This window comes from Mobula hypostoma, chromosome 14 (genome assembly GCF_963921235.1).
Source record: "Mobula hypostoma chromosome 14, sMobHyp1.1, whole genome shotgun sequence".
NCBI classification, from domain to species: Eukaryota; Metazoa; Chordata; class Chondrichthyes; order Myliobatiformes; family Myliobatidae; genus Mobula; species Mobula hypostoma.
This window is the reverse complement of record NC_086110.1, coordinates 51332783-51360011: the sequence shown is the minus strand read 5'-3', so window position 1 is coordinate 51360011 and position 27229 is coordinate 51332783. Positions and strand designations below refer to the sequence as shown.

The following is a 27229-nucleotide window of genomic DNA, read 5'->3' as shown; positions in this document are numbered from 1 at the left end:
AGTGAAAAGGGTGAGCAGTTTCAAGTCTCTGGATGTCAATATCTCTGATTATCTATTCTGGGCCCAACACAAAGAAGGCATGCCAGCAGATACATTTCATTAACAACCTGAGGAGATTTGATAGGTCAGCAAACATTAACAAATTTCTATGTTGAGAACATTCTGACTGGTTGCATCACTGTGTAATACAAAGACACTAATGCACAGGATCAGAAAAGGCTGCAGAGGGTTGTAAACTCAGCGCACTCCATCTTGGGCACTAGACTCCCCACCATCCAGGACATCTTCAAAAGGCAATGCCTCTCAAAGGTGGCATCCATCATTAAGGACTCTCATCACCCAGTATGTACCCTCTTCATTAGTACCATCAGGGTGGAGACATAGTAGACTGAGGACACATAGTCTATTTTAGGAACAGTTTCTTCCTCCTCACCATCCATTTTATGAATGGTCCACGAACCCCCCAACACTACTTAACTATTTTGTTCTCATTTACACTACTTTATAGTTTTTTTAAAAAATTATTGTAACTTGCAGGATTTTTTCTAATCTATTACACTGTACTGCTGCCAGATGACAAATTTTACAATATATGTCAGTGATAATAAACCTGATTTTGATGTTACCAACATTCGCACACCTCCTGATGACAGGATGGTGTTAAAATTATTTTTTCCTCTCACATTGATTATAAACAGGCATTGAGATTTGAATTCTTTATTTCAAAATATAAACATTAGAAGCAAAATTTCAAATGTCACCTTCCACATTAATCAAAAAAATCTTGGCAAAGATAAGAGCCTTAAACAACCAATATATTACACGCAACCACACTGTACATCAACAGAATACATTTAAAATGAGTATTAACTAAAATGAACCAGGCATATCTTCAAATGTTTGGAGGTTTCTAAATCACAAAAAAATGTATATTACTATAAATCAGGGGTCCCCAAACTTTTTAATGCTATGGACACCTGCCGATAACTGAGGGGTCTGTGGAGCCCAGGATGGGAACCCCTGCTGTAAATAATTAGAAGTACAAGAATGAACTGTAGGAGGAGTACTTTAAAGCATTTTCCTGTATTTAGGCATCACAGATCCACATGCTTGAGGATTCAATTATCTTCATGGAGCAAGTAGAGTTTGATATTATTTAGTTTATATCAGCATCATTAATAACATAGGCACCACTGGAAATGGATTGTATCAGGATAATTCAAAGGCAATATTATAGCTCAATTACACCAACAGGAAAATTAAAGTCGAACAAACAGTTGTTGATTTGACACAATGCTATTTTTCTTAAGTTAGCTGATCAAGCAGTTTGTTTTACATACTTAATAAAAGTTCAGCTCAGCAAAACTATAATTGATTTTCAAGAGATTTGTCTAGATTGTAATCTTTGAAGATATACAATATGCTGTATTAATATAATTGGTCCTAAAATCTTTGACCATTGATTTCCAGCATTGAAACAGTTTTTGTTGTATTACAATTTGATTAGTTTTTTTAAAAGAAATGGATTACTGAAACAACTGAATGAATTTACAGAATTTTTCACATGCATATAGATGAACAAAAATCAATGTTGCACAGTAGTTTTTTTGATTTCAGACATTTCTTACAAGGCTTGTTATGTAGGAGTGAGGCATTTTAACTACATAATATAGTATAGTATGTCAGAACGGATAAATTGTGTATTTCCAACATGACATTAAGCCTTCCACAATGTGTACATCTTTATGGATAATTTCTAAAAGCACCTTTATAATGTATCATTCCATGGCTATTGCCATCTTGAACTCAGAGAATAGCATTGCAATTTTTATTACTGATTTAATTTCCCTCCAAGTCTGAAATCACTTTCAAATTACGGTTTACTAGGCCAATGCAAATTATTTACACTGAACACCATCTTTTGCTCATGTTGAAAGACTTGAGCTACTTTAGAAAAAAATAGGTTAAATGCAATCAGTATGCAGTTACATGACTAATACTAATTCAGGGAGCATTAGGCAAAAACAAAATGGATATTAAGAGGCACTTTAAGAAAGATCAGAATTTTAACTGCTTATGGACCTGCAGTTCTTGTAAGTTTTCTTGAATGGTTATCAGACCAATAGTATTACTGGATAAGTACTTATCATATTAGAGACTGCAAGTACACTTGTACAATCTGTCAGTAGTTTCCTTAAGTTCTCTAGATCTAAACAAATTTATCAACCAAATGTAAACCTTAGCAGAATAGCCCAACAATCCCATTTTACTAGAACAGATAAGAAGAATCCATCACCTCTTCATTTGGGCCTCTAGGTCATAGCAGAAGTGAGATTCACAGCAAGCTAACATGTCCTGTAGGACAAATCCACTTCAAAATATTTTAAGCAAACATTAAGTCCTTGGATGTTTAGTGTTTCCTTTCTTTGTAAAATTCACCATATCAGTAGTCTTCATAATTAAATTCTTACAACATTTCCAAAAAGAGCTGTGATTTGGGAAAATATGATCTTGAAGTATTCAAGTCATGCCGGTCTCAGAGCTGAGACCAGGTGTGTAACTGACGACAGTACATTCTCTGCAGATCTAAAGCATAATTACAAACAATTTGCATATGTACATGTTAATGAAACATTGAACTCAAATTAATTTCAATAATGGCAATATCAACTTAAAAGGGTGCAAGTTTAGAGGTATACAGATATTAATGTACCATTTTTTAAAAATATCTCCAGGCTTAAGAGTAGCATATCAATCTAAAAAGTGACAGTATGTGTTTTTGAACATTATACATATTGTACATTTTGCTGTCACTAGGACAGCGCAAGATAATGCAGATTATATGTTGTCATCCAGGAATATACAGTATGTTGATCCCACCTTCAATTCCTCAAAGCAGCCAACCTAGAAAAAAGCAATGAAGATTTCAGCTGAACATTTATTAAATGTGAAAAACAGAAAAAGCTCAGAAAGAATTGATGTTTTATATATTGCCTAGATTGTGATTTTAAAGTATATTTGAAATGCTAATCACGCCTATAAACCAACCTAGGCATAACTTGAAACCTCTTGAACTTCAAAAGATTAATAAGAATGTAAGAAATGTGCATTTTTGAATATTGACACTTCATCTGGAGGTGTGCACTATTTACAGTAAGAAAGAAGAGTGTGGTTGCTTCTTTGTAGTAGGAGCTGAGTGTAAATATAAAATGTGACAGCAAGAAGGCAAGAAAAAGAACAGCACAATGCACAATAGACCAATGGAAAAGGAAGCAGAAATAAAGAAGAACAGTATTTCCTGCCATGGGTGTTCTGATCATTTTATTGACAAAAAATGTTTCTTTTTCACATACTGTACACATCAAATCTAGGCCCGCTTTCATCACTTGCATCATCCCTCTTATTTTTCCTTAGTCCAACAACTTATTTTCTCTTAGACCCCCAAATTCCCTTGGATTATTTTGGCACTATTACGCAGAGAGAAAATTTCCAGTAGCTAATTAACCTACCAGTACATATAGGAAATGAGAGGAAGATGGATTACCTGTGAAAATTGTCAGCTCGTCTGATGGTTATGAGATAGAACTTTTGTATCAGTAATCACCACTATTACATTCCAATGAAAAATCTTATTGAACAGTGTTATATGACAAGGAATCTTAATGGAACACAGCAGTAATTAATAATTAAAAATGCTAATTTAAAAGTGTTATTGCCAGCTGTCACATTTCTCTCTGGTACCACACCACAGTCCCACATAAGTTCAATCAATTTAAGTCAGTTTTTGTTGCAGACTTTTTCTCAGCCAGGATGATAAAATTGTTGGCAAGATATATCAGTCATGCTGTACAACAATTTCCGACACTAGTGGCCTACAGCACCTACCTTCTTGAAAGCTGGTCCTCCTTGTCCTGGTCACGTACTGAGGATTCACCAAGGGATGTTGCACCTGCTGGAAGTTGATTCAGTTGGTCCATGACCTCCAAACCATTCTCCTCTGCAATCTGCAAAATGAGGCTGTCAACCTGTTCTTGAGGAGTAGTTAACGTTGTTGCAGAGCTCATAGAGTCTTCCATCACCTAGAATCATGCAAAAAGTCACTTGGCAGAAGTGTAGTAATTAACTGAACAATATATACACTTGACTTTGACAGAGGTGGAAAAAGCGAAACAAGGAACATTTAAAGAGGAAAAATAATTTTGAGTAATTTTTGTTCAAAAATAACTACTGTATACAAATTTTGCTGCTGTCTTCAACAATGAAAAAACTAACATTTGAAGTACTTACTGAAGTGTGCACGTCTAGATTTTGAACTTGTTGTTCAAATTTGTCCATTACAGCAGAAATTTTTTGTAAGTCCATTGACTTCAATGCCTTATCCAGTCCTTGTGTAACACGTGCCATATTCTTTGTAACCTAGGTATATGAAGAATGTTCAAAAAATTTTCAACCTCGAAAATGAATATCACTATTCAAGAGAAGTACGAGCAAGTTATAGAGAAATCACTCATGCACAATCAAGCCCTAATCATACATAATTCAGCAAAGTGTTTAATTACTGAATCAAAAAGTATATTTACGCCTTGAATGTTTCTATTTTAACAGAAAATCAAAAGACTGCTCCCCGCCCCAACTGATAAAACTCTACACTGGCAGTAAATTGAAAGCAAGTTTGTGGTTTCCTCTTAGGAAGCTGCTGCAGCTTTCTAAACACTTAAAAACTTCTGATCTATCTCCAGATGTCTAAATGACTTTCCATTGAATCATCGAGTCAAACATCACAGGTACAAGCCCATTTGTCCATCCTGTCTATACTAGTCAATAGAAACCCCACTTTGAGTATTCTGCGTTTAACTTCGCATGCCATTGTTTCAAGCCTCCATCTAAATACTTAGAAGTACCTGCTTCCACAACATCAAGAAATTAATTTCAGATTTCAACCAAAAATCTTCTAACCCCCTCCCCCATATTTATCTGTGCTCAGGAGAAAAGCACCTCACTGCCCATTTTTTGCCACTCAATTTTATAAACCTCAATCAAGTCACCTTTTGTACTTCCTCACTCTAAAGAAAACAAACCCAGCCTATCCAATCCATTCCATTCTCATATGTGAAACACTCTACTCCAAGCAATTAAGTGGTAAATTTCCAAGAAGCCAACACAAGCACATACACTATAGCATAAAGAACAGAACTGGTTAGGCAACTGCTTTACATATTCCATGACCATCACTACCATTTACTCATTTCTGCCATAGGTACTCTATGTCTTATAATGTTACAGTGATCATCTGTTAGAGGGAAATTAGTTCTTTTAGAAAGCCAAATCACTACTCCATACCCCTTTCATCGTTACTGCTGTCTGCACTTTCGACGCTACTGCATCAACTCGGGAAGCTGTCCGTAACCAGTTCAGACCTTCATTTTTCTTTCTGATGGCATTTTCTGCATAGATCTTTGCTCCTTCGATGTTTTTTTGCTGAAGAGCCTTGGGGGAAAACAAAATCAGGGTGATGATAGGTGTACTAATATTTCACAAAAAAAATGAAGTAAAACTGAGTAGTTGTACAAATTTACATCATATTTTAAACATAATATAAAAGATTAAGTAATAAAGGGATGAGAACAAAGCTGTACAACTTTGCATTCTGGAGCCTTTCCTGTCTCACTGCTAAACACCATACAACTGCCATTAATTCTTAAATTATGTATACTGATAATTATTTGAATACTTGCATTAACTTTTAGGCTAGTATGTTTGACAATTCTACCTTGCTCCAGAATTGTTAAAAAACAGGATGAAAACAAGTAGTGACAAATATTATCCAATTTAAGCTCATCCTATCCGGTGCACAAATGATAATCCTCTGAATGCAAATAGCTGGTTTCAGTTGGGAAAGTTCAATGAAACAAAATATAAAATGAATGCTAACCTTCTTCACTTTAGCTTGTTCGGCTTTTGAGTCTTTTTCAGCCTTCTTCGCCAATCGCTCCAGTTGTTTTGATGTAAACTACAAAGCATTAAGAAGCTCAAATAATATCCCACAAATATCAACTTCAAATTCTTGTCTTTTTCCTGTAAATAGGCTTCAATTTACAATTCTCAGGCATGGAACGTCAAATATAGATAGCAACTACAATGGCATGAAATGTTGTGACCCAGAACAATGAGACTTGAGCACTGATCAGGACACGACTGCGCAAGCGCGTGGATGTCAGCCAGTGAGAACAGCGAGAAGAGTTTAAAAGGAGACAGCTTTATAGAGCAGGCGTCGGAGTCGAGGGAGACAGAGTAGGAAGGCTTTGGCAATAATGGGTCAAGGCGAGGTAGGTTGCTTGTGTAGAATACAGACAGGAAGTATGTGTGTGAGGCTGGTGTTCTGTGCTCGGTGTCAGATGTGGGAAATCCAGGAGACTCCCAGCCTCCCGGTCGGCCACATCTATGCCACTTGCGTCGAGCTGAAGCTCCTTAGGGACCGTGTTAGGGAACTGGAGATGCAGCTCGATGACCTTCATCTGTTCAGGGAAAGTGAGGAGGTAATAGATAGGACCTATAGGCAGGTAGTCACAGTGGGAACTGGGGAGACAGATAAGTGGGTAACAGTCAGGAGGGAGAAGGGCAGGAGTCAGAGGCTAGACAGCACCCCTTGACAATAAGTACTCCTGCTTGAGCACTATTGGGGGGCAGGGGGGGGAGGCTACCTGGGGGAAGCAAGAGTGGCCGCACCTCTGGCACAGTGTCTGGCCCTGTGGCTCAGAAGGGTAGGGAAAGGAAGAGGATGGCAGCAGCGATATGGGACTCTATAGTTTGGGGGTCAGTCAGGTGATTCCATGGATGCAGGAAGGTAGCACAGATGGTAGTTTGCCTCCCAGGTGCCAGGGTCCGGGATGTTTCTGATCGTGTCCACGATATCCTGAAGTGGGAAGGAGAACAGCCAGAGGTCATAGTACATATTGGTACCAACAGCATAGGCAGGAAAAGGGAGGAGGTCCTGAAGGCAGACTACAGGGAGTTAGGAAGGAAGTTGAGAAGCAGGACCACAAAGGTAGTCATAGAACCATAAAACCATAGAAACTACAGCACAGAAACAGGCCTTTTGGCTCTTCTTGGCTGTGCCGAACCATTTTCTGCCTAGTCCCACTGACCTGAACATGGACCATATCCCTCCATACACCTCCCATCCATGTATCTGTCCAATTTATTCTTAAATGTTACAAAAGAACCCGCATTTACCACCTCATCTGGCAGCTCATTCCATACTCCCACCACTCTCTGTGTGAAGAAGCCCCCCGTAATGTTCCCTTTAAACTTTTCCCCCCTTACCCTTAACCCATGTCCTCTGGTTTTTTTCTCCCCTTGCCTCAGTGGAAAAAGCCTGCTTGCATTCACTCATCTATACCCATCATAATTTTATATACCTCTATCAAATCTCCCCTCATTCTTCTACGCTTCAGGGAATAAAGTCCTAATCTATTCAACCTTTCTCTGTAACTGAGTTTCTCAAGTCCTGGCAACATCCTTGTAAACCTTCTCTGCACTCTTTCAACCTTATTTATATCCTTCCTGTAATTTGGTGACCAAAACTGAACACAATCCTGACGAAGGGTCTCGGCCTGAAACGTTGACTGTACCTCTTCCTAGAGATGCTGCCTAGCCTGCTGCGCTCACCAGCAACTTTGATGTGTGTTGCTTGAATTTCCAGCATCTACAGAATTCCTGTTGTTCACAATACTCCAGATTCGGCCTCACCAATGCCTTATACAACCTCATCATAACATTCCAGCTCTTATACTCAATACTTTGAGTATAAAGGCCAATGTACCAAAAGCTCTTTATGACCCTATCTACCTGTGACGCCACTTTTAGGGAATTTTGTATCTGTATTCCCAGATCCCTCTGTTCTACTGCACTCCTCAGTGCTTTACCATTAACCCTGTATGTTCTACCTTGGTTTGTCCTTCCAATGTGCAAAACCTCACACTTGTCTGTATTAAACTCCATCTGCCATTTTTCAGCCCATTTTTCCAGCTGGTCCAAGTCCCTCCGCAGGCTCTGAAAACCTTCCTCACTGTCTACTACACCTCCAAACTTTGTATCATCAGCAAATTTGCTGATCCAATTTACCACATTATCAGCCAGATCATTGATATAGATGACAAATAACAATGGACCCAGCACTGATCCCTGTGGCACACCACTAGTCAATCTTGGGATTACTGCCTGTGCCATGTGACAGTGAGTATAGGAATAGAATGAGGTGGAGGATAAACGCGTGGCTGAGGGATTGGAGCAGGGGGCAGGGATTCAGATTTCTGGATCATTGGGACCTCTTTTGGGGCAGGAGTGACCTGGACAAAAAGGACGGGTTGCACTTGAATCTGAGGGGGACCCATATCCTGGCGGGGAGGTTTGCTAAGCTATTGAGAGTTACTCCCTTACTCACTCTTCCTTCAGTTAGTCCTGACGAAGGGTCTTGGCCTGAAACGTCGACTGCACCTCTTCCTACAGATGCTGCCTGGCCTGCTGCGTTCACCAGCAACTTTTATGTGTGTTTATTGAGAGTTTAAACTAGGATTGCTAGGGGCGGAACTGAACTGAAGAGACGGAGGAAAAGGCAGTTGGCACACAAATAGAGAAAGCTTGGAGACAGTGCGAGAGGGAAGATAGGCAGGTGATAGACAAGGGACGCACTCAGACCAATGGTTTGAGATGTGTCTATTTTAATGTAAGGAGTATTATGAACAAGAAGGGATCTTGGGGGTCCGAGTCCATAGGACACTAAAAGCTGCTGCGCAGGTTGACTCTGTTGTTAAGAAAGCATACAGTGCATTGGCCTTCAACAATCATGGAATTGAGTTTAGGAACCGAGAGGTAATGTTGCAGCTATACAGGACCCTGATCAGACCACTACTGTGCTCAGTTCTGGTTGCCTCACCATAGGAAGAATGTGGAAACCATAGAAAAGGTGCAGAGGAGATTTACAAGGATGTTGCCTTATGAGAATAGGCTGAGTGAACTCGGTCTTTTTTCCCTGGAGCAACGGAGGATGAGAGGTGACTTGATAGAGGTATATAAGATGATGAGAGGCATTGATCGTGTGGATAGTCAGAGGCTTCTTCCCAGGGCTGAAATGGCTAGCATGAGAGGGCACAATTTTGAGCTACTTGGAAATAGGTACAGAGGAGATGTTAGTGGTAAGTTGTTGCTTTTTTTAAAAACACAGAGAGTGGTGAGTGCGTGGAATGGGCTGCCAGCGGCGATGGTGGAGGCGGATATGATAGGGCCTTTTAAGAGACTCCTGGACAGGTACATGGAGCTCAGAAAAATAGAAGGCTATGGGTAACCCTAGGTAATTTCTAAGGTAAGGACATGTTCAGCACAGCTTTGTGGTCCGAAGGGCCTGTATTGTGCTGTAGGTTTTCTATGTTTCTTTGATGGCATTTAGTTGACCATGGAGATGCAGTGAGATGACGGTGACAATTAGAAGGGTTAGAGGATAAGGAGATTTTTCTTATTGATGTCCTAAACACATTACACTTAGCCAAAAACCCTACCTCACCATTTCTTGTTTGTTTTAGATCAACCAAACCAGTTATTAAGTTTGGGAACTTCTAGTTCTGGTGTGCCCAGTGGAATGTTTTCTCACAAAACCAGCTTATAAGGAGTATTTTATTAGTAATTATTGGTATTATTAATTTGCTCCTCCTTTTGGAAATTGGTAGTCAATCTCAAAATTGATGAAAATTCTACAAGTTGTCTCAAACACCAAATGGCTGCCAATATGGGCATGGACCATTTTGGCTCTCGTCTGAGATGACAGACTTGGCATCTGTTAATCACTTTAATTCAAAGTTTGGCACCTCCAATAAACTGAAAAGAATCTCAGTAATATCACCCCAAATTTTCCATTTGCTCTACAAGCAATTAGTCGGAAGTCTTCCAGTAGGTAAATCTAACCTCTCTGCACCTCCCCCAACTGGGCAGAAAATACAACAGCCTGAGAGAACAGACCACTGGGTTCAAGGACAGCTTCTATCCTGCTTTTAGAAGACTTTTGAAAGGTTTTCCAGCACAATAAGATGGACTCTTGATCTCACAATCTACCTCACTATGACCTTTCACCTTATTGTCTACCTGCACAGCACTTCCTCTGCAACACTATTTTGCATTCTATAGTTGTTTTACCTTGTATTACCTCAATGCAAGGTTGTAATGAATTGATTGTTATTAATAGTATGAGAGAGAAGTTTTTCTCTCTACCTTAGTACGTGACAATAATAAACCAATTACCAATGCAACATGAAATGCAGAGAACTCAAGTGAAAATTAATCTGCAGTCGAAGTTTTGCAGTTAATCATGACATTCATCACCAACATCAAACTTAGTTGCATACAAAGACTCAGCAATCTCTGTAATGCTGATTTGTCGCTTTAGGGCAGTCAGTGGTCTCTGGTGCCAATTACAGGGATCTTTGGAATCCTAGAACAATGTTATCAAGAATACTGAGCAACCAACAACATCGAGGAATTCTCAGACCAGAAAGAGCACATTTAAAACTAACGTAGTTTATGGTGTGTGAAATAGAAGTTGGAATATCAGTGAAAATAATCAGAAAGATTATCTACAGTTTATTATGAGAAGCACTGTATTTTAAAATACTATGTTAATGGAAAAATTCCTAGAAGTTTTTAAAGAGTCAGAGAGGAAGTAAAAATTATAACCTTCCAATAAAAACCTCCTTGGCCTCTAGTAAGTTAAAAGACTTCTTGAAATAGAAACATAGAAACATAGAAAATAGGGGCAGGAGTAGGCCATTCGGCCCTTCGAGCCTGCACCGCCATTTATTATGATCATGGCTGATCATCCAACTCAGAACCCAGCCTTCCCTCCATACCCCCTGACCCCTGTAGCCACAAGGGCCATATCTAACTTCCTTTTAAACATAGCTAATGAACTGGCCTCAACAGTTTGCTGTGGCAGAGAATTCCACAGATTCACCACTCTCTGTGTGAAGAAGTTTTTCCTAACCTCGGTCCTAAAAGGCTTCCCCTCTATCCTCAAACTGTGACCCCTCGTTCTAGACCTCCCCAACATCGGGAACAATCTTCCCGCATCTAGCCTGTCCAATCCCTTTAGGATCTTATACGTTTCAATCAGATCCCCCCTCAATCTTCTAAATTCCAACGAGTACAAGCCCAGTTCATCCAGTCTTTCTTCATATGAAAGACCTGCCATCCCAGGAATCAATCTGGTGAACCTTCTTTGTACTCCCTCTATGGCAAAGATGTCTTTCCTCAGATTAGGGGACCAAAACTGCACACAATACTCCAGGTGTGGTCTCACCAAGGCCTTGTACAACTGCAGTAGTACCTCCCTGCTCCTGTACTCGAATCCTCTCGCTATAAATGCCAGCATACCGTTCGCCTTTTTCACCGCCTGCTGTACCTGCATGCCCACTTTCAATGACTGGTGTATAACGACACCCAGGTCTCGTTGCACCTCCCCTTTTCCTAATCGGCCACCATTCAGATAATAATCTGTTTTCCTATTTAAATAACATAAATAGTCCTGAAGTACCCTAAAATGTGTATTTTCATTGTCATTGTCTATGACACAGATTATGCCACAGAAAACTGAAAATTAGCAGTGCCTAAAGGGAAGCACATTATCAATGACACAAAGTTTTAGATTTTTTTCATTTAATTGGAATGGATACACTCCCAAAATTGTCAGTTTTAAAGTGTAATTAGAGAAAACAAAAGGGTTTGCTGTCCTTAACCAGTTTGCTGTCCTTAAAACAGGAAAACCCAAGGACTTGTTCTTCTGACGGTGTAGTGACAAAATGGAACAGAACTACTCCCAAGTTTGGCATAAAATCCATATACTTTGGATATAACATCTGGCTAAGGGAAAGCAGTGTAGACATTTTAAATTAAAAAAAAACATCGTTTACCTATTATAATTGTACCTCAGATATAGGTAGGAGGTTAAAGAGATATCTGCTTTAAGCATATTACCCACTTGGCTCTTATAGTGGGCAAACTTAGTTGGGAAGCATAACATTGCTTCATTATTGAGATGAAAACAAGATGGCAGCCAAGACTCCCCACAAGATATCACGACATGCAAATCAATGAAGGACCAAGACAATTCACTGCAGAGCAGCATAAGGTACAAGGTTTAGGGTGAGAAATTGAAGTAATATTTCCAGAGAAGTGCTTGGTAACAACTATCCGAAACAAGAGCAAACTGAACAACTTGATCCTGATGTTAAACTGCATCGCTGTTATAGAGATTACTGTCACAAACTCTTAGTGGAGATAGTTAAGATATTCCAGAGTGCATTTACCAAATAAAAGTCACAGGCAAGTGTGTCCACAAAATACTGTAGTCATCCTCCTAGGCCACTTCAATTACACTTTTGACACCTACCAAGAATCAGACGAAGAGTTCTAGGATTAAGAGCCAGCAAAGAGGAACTCGCAAGTGGTGGACACTCCAATGCCCCTGCTGCCATGTTCTTCCTTCTTGGTGGAGTTTAATGTTCAGGAGGTACTGTTACCCAAGTATATGCATAGACTACACTTTATAAACGGAATATATTGCAACAAAGTGAATCAGGAGGCAAGTGAGTGTATGTTTTGGGTGATGGATAGGTTTCCAATCAAATGAGCTGCTGGAGATAGTCACTGTCTGAACTTGAGCAACAATTACACTTGCCACTTGTTATCCCAATTGTTTCCCAGGTCTCGCAGATGGGGTTTGCTTCATTTAATGACATGAAAACGGAATTGAAAATTGTGCAATCGTCAGTAAGCATCTCCACTTCTGACTTCAAGGTTAAAACAAGTTCACTGAAAAAACAACAGGAAGAGGTTAGGTGTAGAGCATGGCCCTGTGCAGCAGTGTCTGGAGGCTCAGATAACTAATTGATCACCAACAGCCAAAACCATCTGGCTTTGTGTGAAAATGATTCCAAGCAGCAAGTAACACACATCAAAGTTGCTGGTGAACGCAGCAGGCCAGGCAGCATCTATAGGAAGAGGCGCAGTCGACGTTTCAGGCCGAGACCCTTCGTCAGGACTAACTGAAGGAAGAGTGAGTAAGGGATTTGAAAGCTGGAGGGGGAGGGGGAGATCCAAAATGATAGGAGAAGACAGGAGGGGGAGGGATAGAGCCGAGAGCTGGACAGGTGATAGGCAAAAGGGGATACGAGAGGATCATGGGACAGGAGGTCCGGGAAGAAAGACGGGGGGGGGGGTGACCCAGAGGATGGGCAAGAGGTATATTCAGAGGGACAGAGGGAGAAAAAGGAGAGTGAGAGAAAGAATGTGTGCATAAAAATGAGTAACAGCTGGGGTACGAGGGGGAGGTGGGGCCTAGCGGAAGTTAGAGAAGTCAATGTTCATGCCATCAGGTTGGAGGCTACCCAGACAGAATATAAGGTGTTGTTCCTCCAACCTGAGTGTGGCTTCATCTTTACAGTAGAGGAGGCCGTGGATAGACATGTCAGAATGGGAATGGGATGTGGAATTAAAATGTGTGGCCACTGGGAGATCCTGCTTTCTCTGGCGGACAGAGCGTAGATGTTCAGCAAAGCGGTCTCCCAGTCTGCGTCGGGTCTCACCAATATATAAAAGGCCACATCGGGAGCACCGGACGCAGTATATCACCCCAGTCGACTCACAGGTGAAGTGATGCCTCACCTGGAAGGACTGTTTGGGGCCCTGAATGGTGGTAAGGGAGGAAGTGTAAGGGCATGTGTAGCACCTGTTCCGCTTACACGGATAAGTGCCAGGAGGGAGATCAGTGGGGAGGACGAATGGACAAGGGAGTTGTGTAGGGAGCGATCCCTGCGGAATGCAGAGAGAGGGGGGGAGGGAAAGATGTGCTTAGTGGTGGGATCCTGTTGGAGGTGGCGGAAGTTACGGAGAATAATTTGTTGGACCCGGAGGCTGGTGGGGTGGTAGGTGAGGACCAGGGGAACCCTATTCCTAGTGGGGTGGTGGGAGGATGGAGTGAGAGCAGATGTACGTGAAATGGGGGAGATGCGTTTAAGAGCAGAGTTGATAGTGGAGGAAGGGAAGCCCCTTTCTTTAAAAAATGAAGACATCTCCCTCGTCCTAGAATGAAAAGCCTCATCCTGAGAGCAGATGCGGCGGAGACGGAGGAATTGCGAGAAGGGGATGGCATTTTTGCAAGAGACAGGGTGAGAAGAGGAATAGTCCAGATAGCTGTGAGAGTCAGTAGGCTTATAGTAGACATCAGTGGATAAGCTGTCTCCAGAGACAGAGACAGAAAGATCTAGAAAGGGGAGGGAGGTGTCGGAAATGGACCAGGTAAACTTGAGGGCAGGGTGAAAGTTGGAGGCAAAGTTAATAAAGTCAACGAGTTCTGCATGCGTGCAGGAAGCAGCGCCAATGCAGTCGTCGATGTAGCGAAGGAAAAGTGGGGGACAGATACCAGAATAGGCACGGAACATAGATTGTTCCACAAAGCCAACAAAAAGGCAGGCATAGCTAGGACCCATACGGGTGCCCATAGCTACACCTTTAGTTTGGAGGAAATGGGAGGAGCAAAAGGAGAAATTATTAAGAGTAAGGACTAATTCCGCTAGACGGAGCAGAGTGGTGGTAGAGGGGAACTGATTAGGTCTGGAATCCAAAAAGAAGCGTAGAGCTTTGAGACCTTCCTGATGGGGGATGGAAGTATATAAGGACTGGACATCCATGGTGAAAATAAAGCGGTGGGGGCCAGGGAACTTAAAATCATCGAAAAGTTTAAGAGCGTGAGAAGTGTCACGAACATAGGTCGGAAGGGATTGAACAAGGGGTGATAAAACAGTGTTGAGGTATGCAGAAACGAGTTCGGTGGGGCAGGAGCAAGCTGAGACAATAGGTCGGCCAGGACAGGCAGGTTTGTGGATCTTGGGTAGGAGGTAGAAACGGGAAGTGCGGGGTGTGGGAACTATAAGGTTGGTAGCAGTGGATGGGAGATCCCCTGAGCGGATAAAGTCGTTGATAGTGTGGGAGACAATGGCCTGGTGCTCCTTAGTGGGGTCACGATCGAGGGGTAAATAAGAGGAGGTATCCGCGAGTTGTCACTGTGCCTCGGCAAGGTAGAGGTCAGTACGCCAGACTACAACAGCACCCCCTTTATCAGCGGGTTTAATAATAATGTTAGGATTAGAGCGGAGGGAGTGGAGAGCAGAGCGTTCCGAAGGAGTGAGGTTGGAATGGGGACAAGGTGCGGTGAAGTCGAGACGGTTGATGTCCCGTCGGCAGTTGGCAATAAAGAGATCCAGAGCAGGCAGAAGACCAGAGCGGGGTGTCCATGAAGAAGAGGAGGGTTGAAGATGGGAGAAGGGGTCATCGGTGGGGGTGGAAGAGTCCTTGCCGAAGAAGTAGGCTCGGAGACGGAGACGGCGGAAGAAAAGTTCCGCATCGTGGCGAACACGGAACTCGCTGAGGTGTGGGCGAAGGGGGACAAACGTGAGGCCCTTACTGAGAACAGAGCGTCTGCCTCCGACAGTTGAAGGTCGGAGGGGATGGTAAAGACCCGGCACGGATGAGAGCTGGGATCAGAGGGGGCGGGGGGAGGCTGGGGGTGTCAGGGGAGAGGGGAGGGTTGCGGTGAGAGAAAGATGGAGCCTCTGAGGGCCCAGGAGCTGACGGTGGGATCTGAGGAAGACGGGGCTGCGGAGTGGTGGTGGGGGAAGGGGAGACAGGAGTCACAACAGCAGCACATAAAGACCCGGCCTGTCTCCCCTTCCCCCACCACCACTCCGCAGCCCCGTCTTCCTCAGATCCCACCGTCAGCTCCTGGGCCCTCCGAGGCTCCATCTTTCTCTCACCGCAACCCTCCCCTCTCCACTGACACCCCCCGCCTCCCCCCACCCCCTCTGATCCCAGCTCTCATCCGTGCCGGGTCTTTACCATCCCCTCCGACCTTCAACTGTCGGAGGCAGACGCTCTGTTCTCAGTAAGGGCCTCACGTTTGTCCCCCTTCGCCCACACCTCAGCGAGTTCCATGTTCGCCACGATGCGGAACTTTTCTTCCGCCGTCTCCGTCTCCGAGCCTACTTCTTCGGCAAGGACTCTTCCACCCCCACCGATGACCCCTTCTCCCATCTTCAACCCTCCTCTTCTTCATGGACACCCCGCTCTGGTCTTCTGCCTGCTCTGGATCTCTTTATTGCCAACTGCCGACGGGACATCAACCGTCTCGACTTCACCGCACCTTGTCCCCATTCCAACCTCACTCCTTCGGAACGCTCTGCTCTCCACTCCCTCCGCACTAATCCTAACATTATTATTAAACCCGCTGATAAAGGGGGTGCTGTTGTAGTCTGGCGTACTGACCTCTACCTTGCCGAGGCACAGCGACAACTCGCGGATACCTCCTCTTATTTACCCCTCGATCGTGACCCCACTAAGGAGCACTAGGCCATTGTCTCCCACACTATCAACGACTTTATCCGCTCAGGGGATCTCCCATCCACTGCTACCAACCTTATAGTTCCCACACCCTGCACTTCCCGTTTCTACCTCCTACCCAAGATCCACAAACCTGCCTGTCCTGGCCGACCTATTGTCTCAGCTTGCTCCTGCCCCACCGAACTCGTTTCTGCATACCTCGACACTGTTTTATCACCCCTTGTTCAATCCCTTCCGACCTATGTTCGTGACACTTCTCACGCTCTTAAACTTTTCGATGATTTTAAGTTCCCTGGCCCCCACCGCTTTATTTTCACCATGGATGTCCAGTCCTTATATACTTCCATCCCCCATCAGGAAGGTCTCAAAGCTCTACGCTTCTTTTTGGATTCCAGACCTAATCAGTTCCCCTCTACCACCACTCTGCTCCGTCTAGCGGAATTAGTCCTTACTCTTAATAATTTCTCCTTTTGCTCCTCCCATTTCCTCCAAACTAAAGGTGTAGCTATGGGCACCCGTATGGGTCCTAGCTATGCCTGCCTTTTTGTTGGCTTTGTGGAACAATCTATGTTCCGTGCCTATTCTGGTATCTGTCCCCCACTTTTCCTTCGCTACATCGACGACTGCATTGGCGCTGCTTCCTGCACGCATGCAGAACTCGTTGACTTTATTAACTTTGCCTCCAACTTTCACCCTGCCCTCAAGTTTACCTGGTCCATTTCCGACACCTCCCTCCCCTTTCTAGATCTTTCTGTCTCTGTCTCTGGAGACAGCTTATCCACTGATGTCTACTATAAGCCTACTGACTCTCACAGCTATCTGGACTATTCCTCTTCTCACCCTGTCTCTTGCAAAAATGCCATCCCCTTCTCGCAATTCCTCCGTCTCCGCCGCATCTGCTCTCAGGATGAGGCTTTTCATTCTAGGACGAGGGAGATGTCTTCATTTTTTAAAGAAAGGGGCTTCCCTTCCTCCACTATCAACTCTGCTCTTAAACGCATCTCCCCCATTTCACGTACATCTGCTCTCACTCCATCCTCCCACCACCCCACTAGGAATAGGGTTCCCCTGGTCCTCACCTACCACCCCACCAGCCTCCGGGTCCAACAAATTATTCTCCGTAACTTCCGCCACCTCCAACAGGATCCCACCACTAAGCACATCTTTCCCTCCCCCACTCTCTCTGCATTCCGCAGGGATCGCTCCCTACACAACTCCCTTGTCCATTCGTCCTCCCCACTGATCTCCCTCCTGGCACTTATCCGTGTAAGCGGAACAGGTGCTACACATGCCCTTACACTTCCTCCCTTACCACCATTCAGGGCCCCAAACAGCCCTTCCAGGTGAGGCATCACTTCACCTGTGAGTCGACTGGGGTGATATACTGCGTCCGGTGCTCCCGATGTGGCCTTTTATATATTGGTGAGACCCGACGCAGACTGGGAGACCGCTTTGCTGAACATCTACGCTCTGTCCGCCAGAGAAAGCAGGATCTCCCAGTGGCCACACATTTTAATTCCACATCCCATTCCCATTCTGACATGTCTATCCACGGCCTCCTCTACTGTAAAGATGAAGCCACACTCAGGTTGGAGGAACAACACCTTATATTCCGTCTGGGTAGCCTCCAACCTGATGGCATGAACATTGACTTCTCTAACTTCCGCTAGGCCCCACCTCCCCCTCGTACCCCAGCTGTTACTCATTTTTATGCACACATTCTTTCTCTCACTCTCCTTTTTCTCCCTCTGTCCCTCTGAATATACCTCTTGCCCATCCTCTGGGTCACCCCCCCCCCCCGTCTTTCTTCCCGGACCTCCTGTCCCATGATCCTCTCGTATCCCCTTTTGCCTATCACCTGTCCAGCTCTCGGCTCTATCCCTCCCCCTCCTGTCTTCTCCTATCATTTTGGATCTCCCCCTCCCCCTCCAGCTTTCAAATCCCTTACTCACTCTTCCTTCAGTTAGTCCTGACGAAGGGTCTCGGCCTGAAACGTCGACTGCGCCTCTTCCTATAGATGCTGCCTGGCCTGCTGCGTTCACCAGCAACTTTGATGTGTGTTGCTTGAATTTCCAGCATCTGCAGAATTCCTGTTGTTCCAAGCAGCAAGTGTTTTGTTCTTTAACTCCTGCTGACCAGTTTAATCAAAGCTCCTTAATCACACATTAGGGCCAATGCTGCTTTGACTACAACAACGCCACGGGCTGATTGTAGAATTCAAGTCTTTCGATCAGATTTGGACAAGGCTGCAATGAGAAGAGAACTGAAGCCATATTCAGCTGCATTAAAGATAGTCAACCCATAGCTACAACAAAGAAACAGCTGGATAAACAGTAGTTTATCGCCAAATCTCTCAAGTCTTCACTTTGTTCGCAGGACCCAAACCAGGTTTGTATTAGAAAATATTTGCTTGAATGGATGCAGCCACAATTAAAGCAGAATATCATCCATCTTAAAGAAGCTTTCTTTTGTGAAAAACTGTTCTCACTGGACTTGCAAACCAATTCCTCAGATGTGCAATATAATTGATGTTCAGCAACCAACTCTTACATGAACACACAATACTCATCCTCCAACACCAAACAAAATTGCAATATTGTGGAAATACCAACATTAAATTACACAACAGCTTAACAGAAATGGACACTCAGTCCTTGTTGGTTCATAATTTTCTTTCTGTGAATCCATGCACTTCTGAGTTGACTCTAGGCTATACCTTGGTCTCTTCCACCACCTCCCCCCAACAAATATATCTCTGGACATGTAAGTATTGAGAAACCACTATGCACAAATATGGTGATCACCACAATAGACAGCAGGGTAACAGGGGCCATCAGTGATGGAGAACAGGATTCTAGTACAGTAGAATCTGTACAAGTGAGGCATGGTGGCGAGGTGAAAGAATTTATAAACAAGTAATAAACTGAATTCAATGGTTACAGATACGAGAGGAGGAAATAAGTGCTGCAGTATACTGGTACCATAACAGAAGATAAAAGCAATGGTCCCCACAGAAATAGTATAAAATTAAGGGTGTAGATGAGCAACCTCATTATCAATATACTTGTGCTAACTGAATTGAAACTTACAAATAAAAGATCCATCTGTTGACAGAACAGAACAATCCTAAATCAGGTGGGTGTGAACAAGAGCTTGAGGAGTTTAAGCAATGATAAAAGAATAGAAAGGGGGAAGAAGGAAAAGCACACCATGTGTGCAATAGAGTAACGTAACGTACAGATTAAATAATTAAATAGCTAACAGTGTAAGGCAAAGTATGAAGTTAGTTAGGGCAAGCTGCAAGAGAGTTTTAAAGGGACTGAAATTGGAAAAAAAAATCAAATTGACAAGATTTTTGTACTTACCCGTAATTGAAACAAAGTATCTGTAAGAAAGAGAAATGACCACACGTTACTGATAAAAACAAAACATTTTTAAAATCACATACATTTACATTAAAGATCCCATTGCAATTTATTTTACTGCCAAGAAAGAAGCACTTGTACTGATTATATCATGAGGACATCGATAAGGTCAGTCTTTTCCCCAGGGTAAGGAAATTTAAAACAAGAGGACATAGATTTAAGATGATAGGAAACATTTAAAAGGGCAACTTTTTCCCCACACGGCTGGGTGGGTATGTGCAGCAAGCTGCCAGAGGAAGCTGTAGAGATGGGTACGACTAAACATTTAAAAGACATTAAGAACATAAACACAGAGATTCTGCAGATGTTGGAAATCCAGGTGGATGTCCTGATGAATGATCGGGTCTTAAACGTCAACCCATTATGCCTCTCCATAGATGCTGCCTGACCTGCTGAGTTCCTCCAGCATTCTGTGTGTGTTACATTAGGAATATCAACAGGGAAGATAAGAATATGAGCCAAACACAGGACAACTCGGGCAGACAAATTGGAGCAAAGGGCCCGGTTTGCATGCTGCACAGAGTCAACCCGCACAGCTGCTTTGAACATCCTATGGACTCGGACCCCAAGATCTGTCTGATCCTCCACACTGCCAAGAGTCCTACCATTAATACTATATTCTGCCATCATATTTGACCTACCAAAATGAACCACCTCACACTTATCTGGGTTGAACTCCATCTGCCACTTCTCAGCCCAGTTTTACATCCTATCAATGTCCCGCTGTAACATCTGACAGCCCTCCACACTATCCACAACACCTTCAACCTTTATGTCATCAGCAAACTTACTAACCCATCCCCCCACTTCCTCATCCAGGTCATTTATAAAAATCACGAAGAGTAAGGGTCCCAGAACAGATCCCTCAGGCACACCACTGGTCACCGACCTTCATGCAGAAAATGACCCGTCTACAACCAGTCTTTGCCTTCTGTGGACAAGCCAGTTCTGGATCCAGAAAGCAATGTCCCCTTGGATCCCATGCCTCCTTACTTTCTCAATAAGCCTTGCATGGAGTACCTCATCAAATGCCTTGCTGAAATCCATATACACTACATCTACTGCTCTTCCTTCATCAATGCGTCTAGTCACATCCTCAAAAAATTCAATTAGGCTTGTGAGGCACGACCTGCCCTTGACAAAGCCATGCTGACTATTCCTAATCATATTATACCTCTCCAAATGTTCATAAATCCTGCCTCTCAGGATCTTCTCCATCAACTTATCAACCACTGAGGTAAGACTCACTGGTCTATAATTTCCTGGGCTATCTCCACTCCCTTTCTTGAATAAAGGAAAAACATCCGCAACCCTGCAGTCCTCCGGAACCTCTCCTGTCCCCATTGATGATGCAAAGATCATGACCAGAGGCTCAGCAATCTTCTCCCACACCTCCCACAGTAGCCTGGGGTACACCTTATCCGGTCCCAGTGACTTATCCAACTTGATGCTTTCCAAAAGCTCCAGCACATCCTCTTTCTTAAAATATCTACATTCTCAAGCTTTTCAGTCTGCTGCAGGTCATCACTACAAACACCAAGATCCTCTTCCATAGTGAATACTGAAGTAAAGTATTCATTAGGTACCTCTGCTATCTTCTCCGGTTCCATACACACTTTCCCACCGTCACACTTGATAGGTCCTATTCTTTCACGTCTTATCCTCTTGCTCTTCACGTACTTGTAGAATGCCTTGGAGTTTTCCTTAATCCTGCCTGCCAAGACCTTCTCATAGCCCCTTCCAGCTCTCCTAATTTCCTTAAGCTCCTTCCTGTTAGCCTTATAATCTTCTAGATCTCTAACATTACCTAGCTCTCTGAACCTTTTGTAAGCTTTTGTTTTCTTCTTGACTAGATTTATTACAGCCTTTGTACACTATGGTTCCTGTACCCTACCATAACTTCCCTGTCTCATTGGAACGTACCTATGCAGAACTCCACACAAATCTCCCCTGAACATTTGCCACATTTCTTGCGTACTTTTCTCTGAGAAAAGCTGTTCCCAATTTAAGCTTCCAGTTTCCTGCCTGATAGCCTCATTATTGCCCTTACTCCAATTAAATGCTTTTCTAACTTGTGTGTTCCTATCTCTCTCCAATGCTATTGTAAAGGAGATAGAATTGTGATCATTATCTCCAAAATGCTCTCCCACTGAGAGATCCGGCACCTGACCAGGTTCGTTTCCCAATACCAAATCAAGTACAGCCTCTCCTCTTGTAGGCTTATCTACATATTGTGTCAAGAAACCTTCCTGAACACACCTAATAAACTCCACCCCATCTAAACCCCTTGCTATAGGGAGATGCCAATCGATATTTGTAATGTCATCCAACAGCGTTGACAACAATCAACGTGTGACAATTTGTGCAAATAAAAAAACAAAAAGAAATAATAATAACAAATCAATAAATTTTGAGTACACTCACTTAAGAGTCCACGAAAATTGAGTCTAGTTCAAGGTGAACAGAACAGTGCTGGGGCAGGTGAAGTTGAGTGAAGTTATCCTCTCTGGTTCAAGGGGTAGTGTTCAACTGTTCTTTAACCTGGCGGTGCAGATCCCAAGGCTCCTGCACCTTCCTGCTGGTGGCAGCAGCGAGAAGAGAACATGGCCTGGATGGTGGGGGGCCTTGATGATGGATGCTGCTTTCCTGCAACAGCGCTCCATGTAGACGTGCTGAATATTGGGAATGTCTTTATCTGTGATGCACTGGGCTGTGTCCACTACTTTTTGTCATCTCCACCACACATCTATAAAAGTCTGTCAATGTTTTAGATGATATGCTGAACCTTTGCAAACTTCTAAGAAAGCAGAAGCACTACTGTGCCTCCTGTGTTCATAATGGCCCTTACATGCTGGACTCAGGGCAGATCCTCTGAAGTGACAACACTGGGGAATTTAAACTTGCTGACCCTCTCCACTTCTGATCCCCTGATGACAACTGGCTCATGGACCTCTGGCTTCAACTACTTGTTAATCAATAATCATCTCCTGGGTCTAGCTGACATTAAGTGAGAGGCGGCTGTTGTGGCACCACTCAGCCACTTCAATCTCCCTTCTATATCCTGATTCATAACCACCCTTGATTTGGCCAACAGTAATGTCATCAGCAAACTTGTATATAGCATTGGAGCTGAACTTAGCCTCTCAGTAATAAATGTAAAGCGAGTGGAGCAGAGGCTAAGCGCCCTTGTGCTGAGGGAGATTGTGGAGATGCTGCCAATCTGAATTTCCTGATGCATTTCCCTTAATTTCTCCTTTCATCCTTATAACTTATCTTTGCAATGACTTCATTTTCTCTTGATGATTTGGCAACCAGATTTGCAGATGGTATTTTGGGTTTGGCACAAGTTCTCAATGTTACTGTGTTAATAACATAAATTGCCAATTTTGCAGTCAGCTTTTCTTGAACCACAGTGCATTCATACCTCAATTTTCAACCCTTCACGGAATTCATTTACATTAACAGTGCCACTTGAGGTGGCACTGCATTGTTGAAAGTGCTGCCTTTCTAAAGTAACATGTAATTTTCTCCCATAGGTCATATAAACAATGGAAGTTTTCAAACGGGATAATTTGTAGCAGTCAGCCACTAACCCACCAGTCTGCTCAGACACCAGTGGGCATGTAGCCAAGTGGTTAAGGCATCGGACTAGCGACCCGAAGGTCGTGAGTTCGAGCCCCAGCCGAGGCAACATGTTGTGTCCTTGAGCAAGGCACTTAATCACATATTGCTCTGCGACGACACTGGTGCCAAGCTGTATGGGTCCTAATGCCCTTCCCTTGGACAACATTGGTGTCGTGGAGAGGGGAGACTTGCAGCATGGGCAACTGCTGGTCTTCCATACAACCTTGCCCAGGCCTGTGCCATGGAGTGTGAAGACTTTCCAGGCACAGATCCATGGTCTCGCAAGACTAACGGATGCTCAGACATTTTATTTACTTATTGAGATACAGCACAGAATAGGCCCTTCTCCTCCTTCAAGCCACACCACCCTGCAATTCCCCGATTTAAACCTAGCCTAAGTCACAGGACCATTTACAGCGATCTAACTGGTACGTCTTTGAACTGTAGGGGGAAACTGCAGCACTGAGAGGAAACCAATGCAGTCCCAGGGAGAATGTACAAATTCCTTACAAACAGCAACAGAAATTTGGTCTGATCAGAACATCAACTCCACATGCCCATTGATCCACACGTTTATCTACTCCAATTTAAAAATGATCAGGTTTCTGCGTTCATCACATCTCTCAAAAGGCATGGATGACATCCTCTCCAAATCTGCACATATTATTTGGTCTTCTCTTATTTTTAATTATTCCCAGAACAAAAGCATCAAGACCAGCAATTTAGTATCATTCCCTAACTGAATTCCAAGAGGGACACGGTAATCCACCTCCTTGAATTGCTACAGTGCACAGTGAAATGATAGTAACTGACTACTGAGGAGGGAGTTCATCTATTGAGAGCCAGCAGTATAGAAATAGCATGTGAGTTGGAGAGAAATTTGAAGACAGTGGTGCTGATATTGTTGTGCAAAGTTGGCCACCAGTACTGGCTGAAAAAAAAATAGGCTACACTTCACGAGGAAATCTGCAAATGCTGGAATTTCAAGCAACACACATAAAGATTGCTGGTGAACGCAGCAGGCCAGGCAGCACCTATAGGAAGAGGTACTGTTGACGTTTTGGGCTGAGACCCTTCGTCAGGACTAACTGAAAGAAGAGATAGTACGAGATTTGAAAGTGGGAGAGGGAGCGGGAGATCCAAAATGATAGAAGACAGGAAGAGGAGGGATGGATCCAAAATGATAGGAGGAGGAGGAGGGATGGAGTCAAGAGCTGGAAAGTTGATTGGCAAAAGGATATGAGAAGATCATGGGATGGGAGGCTGAGGGAGAAAAAAAGGAGGGGGGAAGCCCAGAGGGAGGGGGAGGAGGAAAATAATAATAAAAAGTAACGGATGGGGTACGAGGGGGAGGTGGGGCATTAACGGAAGTTAGAGAAGTCAATGTTCATGCCATCAGGTTGGAGGCTACCCAGACGGAATATAAGGTGTTGTTCCTCCAATCTGAGTGTGGCTTCATCTTGACAGTAGAGGAGGCCGTGAGTAGACATACCAGAATGGGAATGGGACATGGAATTAAAATGTGTGGCCACTGGGAAATCCTGCTTTTCACCGTCTCATGCAAAAATACCATCCCCTCCTCACAATTCCTCCGTCTCCACCACATCTGCTCTCAGGATGAAGCTTTTCATTCCAGAATGAAGGAGATGTCCTTTTTTAAAGAAAGGGGCTTCCCTTCCTCCACCATCAACTCTGCTCTCAAACACATCTCTCCCATTTCACGCTCTCACCCCATCCTCCCGCCACCCCACTAGGAATAGGGTTCCCCTGGTCCTCACCTACCACCCCACCAGCCTCCAGGTCCAACATATTATTCTCTGTAACTTCCGCCACCTCCAACGGAATCCCACCACTAAGCACATCTTTCCCTTCCCCCCCCACCCTGCTTTCTGCAGGGATGGTTCCCTACGCGACTCCCTTGTCCATTCGTACCCCCCATCCCTCCCCACTGATCTCTCTCCCGGCACTTACCCTTGTAAGCGGAACAAGTACTACACATGCCCTTACACTTCCTCCCTCACCAACATTCAGGGCCCCAGACAGTCCTTCCAGGTGAGGGGTCACACTTCACCTGTGAGTCCGCTGGGGTGATACACTGCGTCTGGTGCTCCCGATGCGGCCTTCTATATAATGATGAGACCCGATGCAAGCCGGGAGACCGTTTCGCTGAACACCTACGCTCTGTCCGCCAGAGAAAGCAGGATCTCCCAGTGGCCACACATTTTAATTCCATGTCCCAGTCCCATTCCCATTCTGATATGTCTATCCACGGCCTCCTGTACTGTCAAAATAAAGCCACACTCAGGTTGGAGGAACAACACCTTATACTCCGTCTAGGTAGCCTCCAACCTGATGGCATGAACATTGACTTCTCAAACTTCCGCTAATGCCCCATCTCACCTTCGTACCCCATGCGTTATTTATTTATTTATTATTATTTTTTTTCCTCTCTCTTTTTCTCCCTCTGTCCCTCTCACTATACTCCTTGCCCATCTTCTGGGCTTCCCCCCTCCCACTTTCTTTCTCCCTAGGCCTCCCATCCCATGATCTTCTCCCTTCTCCAGCCTCATATCCCTTTTGCCAATCAACTGTCTAGCTCTTGGCTCCATCCACCTGTCTTCTCCTATCATTTTGGATCTCCCCCTCACCCTCCCACTTTCAAATCTCCTACTATCTCTTCTTTCATTTAGTCCTGACGAAGGGGCTCGGCCTGAAACGTCGACTGTACCTCTTCCTATAGATGCTGTCTGGCCTGCTGCATTCACCAGCAATTTTTATGTGTGAGGCTACACTTCATATTCGATTCCTTCAATGACAAATACTTTGGAATGTCTTGAATAAGAGGAGTGCACTTTACAAACATGGGTCATTTCAATGCTCTGCTTCCTGAAACTCAGCCTTAAGGAAGCACTGCCAACCACCTCCCCTAGCTTCCCTTTCAATTGGATGTCAGGAGGAAGCACCTCCCGACTCCTCCTGCCGCACCTGCATGGGTCCCAAGTGCCCCTTCCGATGTACAACCCCAAACCCGGCTGGCGACCGGCACCAACAAGCCCGACGGGGCCCGGTTCAGGGTCTCGGCTCCGGGCACCGGTCGCCCGACTCCAGTTGGCCAATGGGTGAAAAAAGGAAACGCGCACCGCCTATTCGCCGAGTCTGGCTCCCAGCTCAGCCCAAGAAGAAGCCTTACCGTCCATGGTCTCCGGGCTGCCGTACCAGTTACCCAGACTCGCTGCCTCTTTCCGTCAACCGGCCGCTCCAACTCTCGCGCGAAGTCGCGTGACGTCATCAAGGCGGAGAACCCGTCATATGATTCGCGTCACGGATTGCGTCACACAGTTACCCAAACAGTGGAGCGGTTTGGGCTCCAGGGTATCATCTTTTGTCCATGGGTACCGGAAGCAGCAACACGGAAAATATGGGTAAAAATCTGACAAGCATTTAGTTCCCATCGCCTATTTCAGATGTACAAAACGATTTCTCCTTTTATCAAGCTTATTGTCATTAACTGCATGTATATAACGTTTATAATGAATGTACAAACGAGCCAACGTTTCTTTGAAACAGGGTGTAAAAACAAATTACACACGATAACATGAAGATAAGGATAAAATCCACAGGTGAAGCACACATAAAATAACAAACTGCAGTGCATTAATGTTAAATATTGTAAGGTATGGAACAGATTAGCCCTGACATACCTGCGGCAGGGAGTTCAGAAGCCTAATGGCCTGAGGGGAAGA

At 44.1% G+C, this 27229-nt stretch overlaps 1 protein-coding gene across 1 annotated transcript; it reads right to left on the bottom strand.

The window, feature by feature from the left end:
• Positions 1-718: 718 nt before the first annotated feature.
• chmp1a (charged multivesicular body protein 1A) lies at positions 719-26780 on the bottom strand. Its single transcript, XM_063067489.1, has 7 exons — positions 26677-26780; positions 19803-19822; positions 5933-6010; positions 5341-5487; positions 4288-4416; positions 3886-4079; positions 719-2904 (listed from the first exon to the last, which is right to left on the bottom strand). The coding sequence occupies exons 1-7, from the start codon at positions 26681-26683 to the stop codon at positions 2883-2885; spliced, it is 597 nt and encodes a 198-aa protein (XP_062923559.1). The 5' UTR covers positions 26684-26780; the 3' UTR covers positions 719-2882.
• Between the last annotated feature and the right edge of the window lie 449 nt (positions 26781-27229).